We start from the raw sequence: 9,645 nt of genomic DNA, 5'->3' as shown, positions 1-9,645 counted from the left end.
TGCCTGTCATCTCTCCTTTGTCTGCCAGCATGGATCAATATGATCAATATGTGAGATAGCCATCTGAGAACAGAGGGGAAAGCGGTGTGGTGTGAAGCAGAAAACCTTTACAAATCCCTCTCTTTTCACGTCCTGCTGCTGTCTCCACCCTCGGCGCTTTGTGACTCCTCCTGGCAAGCGGTGATGCTGGTCTGCCCGGGCTGGATCAGCTCAACCCTGTGCGGTGTTTAGCAGCTGGCGGTGCAGGAGGGCTCTGCTTTCCCTGCCGCTGCAGGGAGGAAAGTCCCACCTCCACACGCTCGATTTCATGAATGCCTCAAATCGGCTATGAGAAAACATCCTTTTAACCTGTGCAAATGAGCTGGAGTCTTAGAGGGATTAACCCGCCTGGTAGTTGAATTTACAAAGACTGAAAGTCCAAGTGCTTTCGGGGGAGTGGAGGATGACACAGGAATGGGACTGTGACTACATGGAGAATGTGCTTTGGAGCTGCAGATCACCCACACTCTGCTCCACTCACCCTTTTGCATGACCATGGAGAACAGGTGCTGAGATCGAGTGCTGGGCAGAAGCAGCAGTGGGCTGGTGAAGATGGAGAATGGCACAGGGGACAAGCAGAACCAAACTGTGCTGCCACTATCAAGCCAGGAGATCATTACAGTTGAATACCAAGTGGTTACCATCCTCTTGGTTCTCCTCATCTGTGGACTGGGCATTGTGGGCAACATCATGGTGGTTTTGGTGGTCCTCAGAACCAAGCACATGAGAACTCCCACTAACTGCTACCTGGTGAGTCTGGCTGTAGCAGATCTCATGGTGCTTGTAGCTGCAGGACTACCCAATATCACAGAAAGCTTATATAGATCCTGGGTGTATGGCTACGTGGGGTGTCTCTGCATCACTTATTTCCAGTATCTAGGCATCAACGCTTCTTCTTTTTCCATTGCTGCCTTCACCATTGAGAGATACATAGCCATCTGCCACCCAATCAAAGCCCAATTCCTGTGCACTTTTTCAAGAGCCAAAAAGATCATTATTTTTGTCTGGGCTTTCACCTCCATATACTGTATGCTCTGGTTTTTCTTGCTGGACATTAATACAGTAGCCTACAAAGAGACTACTGTTGTGTCCTGTGGCTACAAGGTGTCCAGGAGCTATTACTCTCCTATCTACATGATGGACTTTGGTATATTTTATGTTGTGCCAATGGTATTGGCAACTGTGCTCTATGGCCTGATTGCTAGAATACTGTTCCTGAACCCCATGCCTTCGGACCCAAAAGAAAACTGTAAGACGTGGAGGAATGATGTGGCTCACCAAAGCAAGCCTGTGAATTCCAAGATGACTAACAGAAGTTTCAATAGCACTATTGCTTCTCGAAGGCAGGTAGGAACAGCAGTTTGAAATGTCTTTCTGAAATGTGAAGCGTACTTGTCTTAGAGTTCACTGTTCTGAAGCTCTGGAAAGAGGTAAAATATATTCTCCCTTTTTGTTAACTAGTCAAGTTGAAACTCTGTGATATGTATACACATAAATATGTATTTTTTCTTGCCTATTCATTATTACCTACTGCAAGGACCAAAAAAGAAATAGTATTTTATTTCCCATATTAAAAAGCATTTAGGAAACATCAATTATTAATGAAATATTTTTAACTATAGTTTCTTTATTAACAGCCTGTTAGTAATCTTGCCAAATATAGAGTGACTTTTGAGTAATTTTTGGGATCTGAAGAGTAGGATCTAGCTTGGGAGTCTGGGAGACTTGAGGTTTGGTCCCAGCTAAGGTAGCATGTCACTCAGCAAAGACAATCATGTTGCCACTTTTCCTGTCTCTAACTCTCCTGCAAAAAGTCTGTTTAAGGAAATCTGTATATAAAAGTGCTTTGTAAATGCTAAATATCTTTGTTACTCTGTCTCTCTTTTTATGTATTGATGGCTCAAAACTGGTGTATAGGTTTGACTAGCTTCTTTTTATATTGTTAAATATGTATGCTGACCTGTGTCATAATACCAGTAGAATATAGTTAGTAGATTGATGCCTGGCTATTTGCAGTAAATCACACTGCCTCATACTCGCACAGCATGCAGCAAGTAGCACAGCTGCTGCAATGCTGAGAAACACAGGGTGCATCCTTCACAGCTGGCTCTTGGCAGCAGGCAGCCTGATGTGAGCGTTGGCAAGCAGTGCTCCGTGCTGAGTGGCTTGGCTCTTGCCCCTGCATAGTACCCCAGTGGGTTGCTTCCCCAAGCTTCTGCTTCCCTACGCTGTACAGCTCCCTCAGGAAGCAAAACTGAGCTGTGCACCTGCTCAGACAACCTGAATGCCCCCCTTGGGTGACAGGTTGAACTTTATATTCTTCTTATTTTATATAGATTGCTACTGTTTAATGAGAGGGTCCACATTTTCTTATTACAGAGATGGCATGGACCTCGAAAGTTAACTGAGCTCCTGCTAGAGCACCGAGCACTTGCAGAGCACTAGAGCCTTATTTTTAAATGCACAGCAGAAACTTGTGGGCTAGGTTATATTTAATTATGTTGCCAATTATAGTTAATAGTCAGATAAGAACTGTTTAATGTTGTTTTTCTTTAATTAATTAGTAGAAGAAGATAATCTGATATTCAAGTTCTCAATATCACTTGAGTACACATGCTTGATTACATGTGCTTAGCATCACTTGAAAAACAGACAAATCTTTTACGTTGAAAACTGCCGAATATGGATACTGCTTTATTATGAAACCAAAAGGTGAAGATTATAGTGTGATATCTTTTATGTCTTGTAAAGACAGCAAGACTTTTTCTAAAAGCCTAAGTAACCTGATTGCTTAAAGTAGCCTCATTATGAGTAAAGCCTTGCATTTACATTCAGTACAACATGGGAAGCAAAGCAAGGATAGTGTGGCATTATTAGTAATATTTTTTATATAATAGCAGCATGAAAAAGACAGCTAGTGGTGTAAAATGAGAAAACACAAGTCCACATTCAAAAAAATCTAGCACCTCAGGAGTTAGTAAGACACACAAGTGAAAATTTCCTGCTGCGCTGGCAAAGGCAGGTGTAGCTGACAGTATAGTTTGGCCTCACAGTGAGTCCTGCTGTCATGTGAAACTATCTGTCTTTTCAGAACTATCCTTACATTACAGGGATTGAGTTGTATACAATGCCCAGCTTATGATCTGGAGAAAATGTGACTGAAAATGTGGTGTACACTTTCTACTTCTGTGGTAGTTCTCATGTTTATCCAAGAACATTTCTACAAAATTAAATTTGCGAAGGTTTCTGTGGTGGGTTGGCTCCTCCTGGGGATGGGGAGAAAAGAACAGGCAGACAAACTATCAGTTATTGTTATAGGCAATGCAGAGTTGACTTGGGGAAAATGAATATTGCCAATTTATTGCCCACTGTTACAGTCACAAGTTACACTCAATCCCTTCCCTGAAGCAACCAGCAGTGTGGGGCCAGGGAGTATTACAGTCAGGTTGCAGAGGTTGGTCTCTTGTCACTCTTTCCTTCTCACTCTTTTATTGTTTCAGTGTGGTTCCTCCACTGGCTGCAGTCCCTTCAGGTAGTGCCAGCCTTGCCAAAGGGCACCTCCTCCTCCGACTTTGGTGTTCCCCTGCTGTTTCTCATTCTTTTGTTCTCTTATCCCCTCTTTCTCTCTTTCTAGCATTTTTGCCATTCCTTAAACATGTTTTTGCAGAGACACCACCAGCTTTGCTGATGGGCTCAGATGTGTCCTGATGGATCTGTTGGAGCTGGATGGAACTGTTTGTGTCCAGCTCGGGGCAGTCTCTGGTTTCTTATCACAGAGGCCACCCCTCCAACCTGCTACTGTAAAACTTGGACATGGAAATTCAGTACAGTTCCACTGAATGCTTATAATTATTACTAATACTACTAGTTATTATTATTAGTAGTATTGTTATAATTATAATTATAATTATAATTAACCTACTATGAATTTACACTTATATAATACAACAGAATTAAACAGTAAGTTAGATAGGTTTCTTCAATCCTCATGAAGGTTTAATTAAGGAGTCTCATAACCATTTTTTATGATGATTAATCCAACATGGCAGTATGTAAAGTCATTTCCTCCCCTTAGTCTGACCTGGATTGCTTGACTAATCTGGATTAAGCATGACCCAACTGCCAAGTCATATAATTTTCTTTAATTTTCATGGCACTTTCCACTGTATCATCTATGTTTGGAAAGTGGTCCATTGTTAAAAAAGGTCAAAACTTTTTGACCAGGGTAGGAAAGCATTTTCTCCTTGTCATACAGTGTTTTAGTTGAAGAGCACTATCTGAAGCTGTTTCCAACTCATGACAGAGATAGACTCTATTGTCCAGTTGTTTTTTAGACCTTTTTCTTTTTAACCTTTTAACTTTTTATTGTGTTAGCATATAGCTAACATATATAGCATATAGCATATATATATACATATAGCATACAGCATATTTGTGTTTCTATGTCTGCTTCCAAGGATTAGACAGTCAATACTTTCAGGATTAGACAGTCAATACTTTCTATTGTGAGTCATACTGTTGTACAATTTCATTTTTTTTCTCCAAAAATGACAATACTTTACTTATGTCGCTAGTATGAGAGTCAGTCCAGAATTAGGAGCTGATGGACTAAAAATGCAAAGTCCAACTTGGAAAACATCCTGAATTCAATACCTAGGATGCTTCCTCACGCAAAGCACCAATGGAAAGAGCAGGTCAATGGAGGAACAACCCTGTTATGGCACCTAGAATAGCTCTATGCTCAAGGAAGAAGAAAATATAGAATAAAATAACCATTTCCTTACAACTGTGGATGGCAGCTACCTAAGCTGAGGCAAGGAGGGGTGGGAAGCTCGGCATATGTATAAAACATATTATATATATATATATATATATATATATATATATATATACACGCACACACACACACATATATATATACATGAAAAGTGGGGAGTGAGGTTCTATTCCTGAAGGTAAATGGATGGACCATGTTCAACTTCATTAGAAAGGATATTTTCAGTCTCTTATGTAAAGTAATTCCAGCACTGAATAGCGGTCAAGAGGGAAAACAAGGTGTCAGTTCATTAATAGAAAATATGTTATTCAAAGTATTCAGAGCAAATTTTGCAATAAAACAAAGGTTCCCTAACAAGTAACAGCAACCAATATTAAATTTTTTTTACAGCATAGAGTACGAGGGACAAAAGCTATGTTTTTGAGGGGGTGCTTAAATTTGCTAACAGTGCTTCTTTTCTTCTAGCAGCACAAGTACTAGGATCTCTCAGCATTTCTAAAATTTTCATGTTTTTTCTTCTGAAAATCTGAATAATTTTGTTCTGCTCAGAATGAAGAAAATGTCCTGAAGACCCAGGCATTGTCACAAGGAAGACAAGAGAGAGAGAATGTAAAACTGAAGGGTATAAAAAGGATTTTACTGACATACAAGAAAACTTTGAAAATGTGAGGAAAATGAAACCTTTTTTTTCTAGGAGTATCTGTTCTTGAACTACCTTGGCAAGCAGCTCATTATCTTTTAAAAGAGAGCATGGGACATGGGAAGCAGGTGGGAAGGCAAGGAAGGGACCTCTTTTTATAGCAGCTAAGAGTCCATACATTCTCTGGCTGATGTGCTCAAGGAATCGCAATCTGAGCTGTGTGCTTCCTTTTCCCTTTTGCACATGCTCCTCATCCGCCTGGTCCTTCAGATCAGATCTTGATGCTGGCTGTGTTGAGCTCTCCCACACTTCCACTTTATCCCATATAGCTCAGCCCACAGATCCCAAATGTTGTTCTTGTGTGTTCATAATATGAACACTGAATTACATATTTGCAGGTAGATTTCATACTGTCCCTAAAGGAATTCCTAGTTTCCTCAGGTATCAAGGGGACTGTGAAAAATAAATACAGCCTTAGACAGCAAACATGTTGTTTATACTTAAGGTGGGATCCAGCTCACTTAACATTATGTGTGTCTTAAAAAGTTAGTTGCTTAGTCCAATCAAATCATCTAAGGTCATCATGGTCAGTTATAACAGGCAGATTACCCTCTAGAGAAAGTCCTGTCTTAGACAGTGGTGCAGTCTACGATGACCTGCTCCCCTGAGAATCTCTCTGTTCTGTCACAGCAGAGCAAGCACAGATTTCAGCTTGCAATGCAAGATAAGTTTTGTAAGGCTTACATGAAATCCTCAATCTTATAATTTGGTTTCACTTGTGGTGTTAGTCTATCAAGACCTTAATCCTTCTATTTATTTAATCCTTCTCTTCGTTGCATAACTTCCTTTTTATTACAAAACCATGGACTGGGATATACAATCTCTGTGCATTGCAAGGAACACCATCAAGCACAAGAAAGATATTAGTACATGCCTTTAAAACACCAGAGTGATTATCACTTTTGCCTATCAATGTAAGAAAGATTAGTGTTCAAAGGAGAAGGAAACAACTACCAAACTTTGAGTACCAGTAATGAAAATGTCTAATAAAAACACTTCCTTAGAATAACAAGGTTTTGGAGTAGGAAAGAAAAGGAGAATACTAGTTCAGAATTAAAATATTGGGAATCTATTTAGTAAAATACATTTTAAATATTTTTAGAACATTCTCAGAAATAAAAAGATAGGGTTTGAAGAATGTATGCAACCAGCACCATGTTCAGTCTCAAGCACTTCGTTGCCATTCAAAATATACTTGAAATTTGCACTAAGCTAGATTTGCTCAAAGCCTTTTAATCATGTTTTCAATCTCCTTAACTAGGAATAATTTGTACTCTGCATGTAGAATACGCAATGCACATCCACAAGAAAAGAGCAATCAGTGTATCCTTGCCTTCACCTGAGCAATGAATGAGGATGCTAATACTGCTGCTTTCAGAGAGCTTTGGTGTATACACTTATGGGTAATAAAAAGTATGTTCTTTGAAAGTTTGTCCTCTTAGAACTCCACAATGTCAAACAATTAGCCTCCTCCCAAATGACATTTAGTTCTATTTCATATGAAGTGATTTGAAAAAAGATATGGCAGTTTACCTAAACAAAGTGAACCAAAATTTCCTCTAGACTATTTCTGTGCAGCCCCATCCATATCAATAAAGATTTTTGGTGTGGACAAGAAAGCAGCAATTTTTCCTTAAAGACATGCTCAGGAGAAATGTAAATTGTCAATGATTGGTAACAAAGTGCCCTACAGAGCTTCTGGTAGTAAAATACTCTGATGCTTGTGTAGACTATTATCTACTGAATGTCTTACCTGCTGCAACACATCTGTTAGTTAGGCTCAGTCCAGTTATTCATCCAATCTCCACAAATAGTTACTTTCTTCCTTTAGATGTGGATTGTTTCCATGATGAATGATTATTCTCCATTGAATGGATTTGCTCAGTTTGGAGGCACAGACTGAAGCTGAGCCAGGGTGAGGTGAGGAGTCCTGAGACTTCCTGAGCCAGAGCAAGTCTGTACTGAGTCACCTCACTGCTTGCTGCAATTTTCACAGGAATAGCTCTTTTAGAAGTGATTTGTAGATAAGGAAAGATCATCCTTTGAGCTACCTAGGACATCCACGTTTGCATTTGTTTCTATTAAAATGTGCAATAGAAAATTAGAAAAAACAGTCTATAAGTCATAATTAAATGTATCAGGTGACAAGAAAAGGAGATTGTATTTCTATCTCATTTTTTACTTCTACTGAACACAGCTGTAATGAAATCAAAAGTGAGGGTGAAGGGAGTAGAATTATAAGATAAAATTGTAGCCTTTGAATATGTACATTTGAAGACAGATAAAGATATGTCAATTTGTAGAGTAACTTTGCTCTTCATCACATTCTTTATCATAATACCTATAACAAAACCAACAAATTGACTTCTGTACATATGTATGAGAAGTTGAAAAATCTAAGGTCTACAGCAATTATCTGGCTGTGATATCACCTGGAAAGAGTAATTTAACAAAAACTAGGAAGAACTGGGAACCAAGTTTTTTGTCCTTCTTACTTTAGAAAAACTTTCTGAATCAAATATTCATTAGAAGTTCCCACTGAAAGGCCTGTCCATAGTTTTGCTTTGGCTCTAGAGGTGTAGGAATGCACATGTTCATTTCAAGGTGAGTACTAACCCTCTGCCCTCTTCTGCCTACCTCTGTGTTCCCCCAGGTTACCAAGATGCTGGCTGTGGTTGTGATCCTATTTGCATTCCTATGGATGCCCTACCGCACACTAGTTGTGGTCAATTCCTTTCTCTCCAGGCCTTTCCAAGAAAACTGGTTCCTGCTATTTTGCAGAATCTGTATTTATTTAAATAGTGCCATCAATCCTGTAATTTACAATCTCATGTCCCAGAAATTCAGAGCAGCCTTCAGGAAACTCTGCAACTACCAGCAGAAACAGGAGAAGAAGCCTGCCAGTTACAGTGTCGCCCTAAATTATAACGTCATCAAAGATTCGGATCACTTCAGCACTGAGCTGGAAGATATTACTGTTACCAATACCTACTTGGCCTCTGCAAAATTGTCCCTTGGTGATACATGTTTGTCATCTGAGGTAACAGTTAATACATTTCAGTGTTTTGTGTGGAGTCCTCATGAGCTGGAGCATGTTGCTGGGCGTGTGGGTGTGCTGGGATTGCTTTCAGCTGGGGCAGCACCGCAGGGGGCTGGGAAAGGCTGAGGGTAGCAGGTGATGCACCAAACAGGGCATGGCAGGGAGGGAGTACTGCCCGGGTCTGGAAAGGAATGCTTTCAAAGGACTACGTGCCAAGCATGATAGGAAGTGGAGGATCTGCAGCATGGGGAAAGATAAGGACTAACACACAAGTTAAGCCTTATTTTCTGAGGAGCAGAGGGCAATAGTGGAGCATCAGAAAGTGGTGCTTGGTCATGGTGCCTCACATATACCTCTGGCAGGAGGGTGATGTGGATGTCTGAGCTCAGTGATTCCTCCAGCCGTGCTCTGGTTGCCTGCAGGGAGGGAAATGAGGCATTTTCTGGCATCTCACCCCCTCTCTCCAGCTGGGAGTTAACTAGCCCAGTGCCACCATGCAGCTGGTGCTAAGAGAAAACAGGGTTCTCCTGCACACCAGCACTCTGGTCCTGAAAGTGCTGGAAGCGCCACCAACTTCCGTGCCAGCAGCAACATCTCCATGTGTAGCACTTCTCTCTAATCCAGCTCTTTTCTACATCATGATGCATGTTACTGATTTCATGATGCTTTTTTACACAATACTACTTAACTGCTGTTTGTAGACCTGTATACTTTAGAACTTATAAATATAGATGATCTATAGAGAGGCTTAGTTTTTATTTGTTTTTGCAGGTGGTATGAGAATGAAAATTTTTTTTCAGTTTATTTCTTCTCTCCTCATTTTCAGGCCTGAGGCACACCTTCTGTTGTACACAGCCACAGCCTTTGGATGCTTTGTTCCTAATGAACTGTATAAAATGTAAAGACATTTCTGCTCACAGAATTGCAGGGTTACTATATATCTCTACACATCTGCCTGTGCCCTACAAGAAAAAACAGCCTCTTGGGGAATGAAAAGAATATACAGCTGAGACTAACTGAACAAAGCACTTAATACAATGTAACTTCAGGAGGGTGAGTTGGCTTCCATGGAATACCCAAATGCTTTGT

General features: G+C 40.2%; 1 protein-coding gene across 1 annotated transcript; it reads left to right on the top strand.

The window, feature by feature from the left end:
- Nucleotides 1-591: 591 nt before the first annotated feature.
- On the top strand, nucleotides 592-9,414 carry TRHR (thyrotropin releasing hormone receptor). The gene is made up of 3 exons (XM_008923189.2): nucleotides 592-1,386; nucleotides 8,170-8,556; nucleotides 9,383-9,414. The coding sequence occupies exons 1-3, from the start codon at nucleotides 592-594 to the stop codon at nucleotides 9,386-9,388; spliced, it is 1,188 nt and encodes a 395-aa protein (XP_008921437.2). The 3' UTR covers nucleotides 9,389-9,414.
- The last annotated feature ends 231 nt before the right edge of the window (nucleotides 9,415-9,645 follow it).

This window comes from Manacus vitellinus, unplaced genomic scaffold (genome assembly GCF_001715985.3).
Source record: "Manacus vitellinus isolate BGI_N305 unplaced genomic scaffold, ASM171598v3 scaffold_1_pilon, whole genome shotgun sequence".
NCBI classification, from domain to species: Eukaryota; Metazoa; Chordata; class Aves; order Passeriformes; family Pipridae; genus Manacus; species Manacus vitellinus.
Note: the sequence above shows the minus strand (reverse complement) of the source record. Positions and strands in the feature narration are given on the sequence as shown.

What these genes read in the sequence shown, in the direction of transcription:
- TRHR (XM_008923189.2), top strand. Translation starts at nt 592, where the DNA reads ATGGAGAATGGCACAGGGGACAAGCAGAACCAAACTGTGCTGCCACTA. An exon ending in CTATTGCTTCTCGAAGGCAG is followed by an intron (nt 1,387 to 8,169) that starts GTAGGAACAGCA and finishes GTGTTCCCCCAG; the next exon opens with GTTACCAAGATGCTGGCTGT.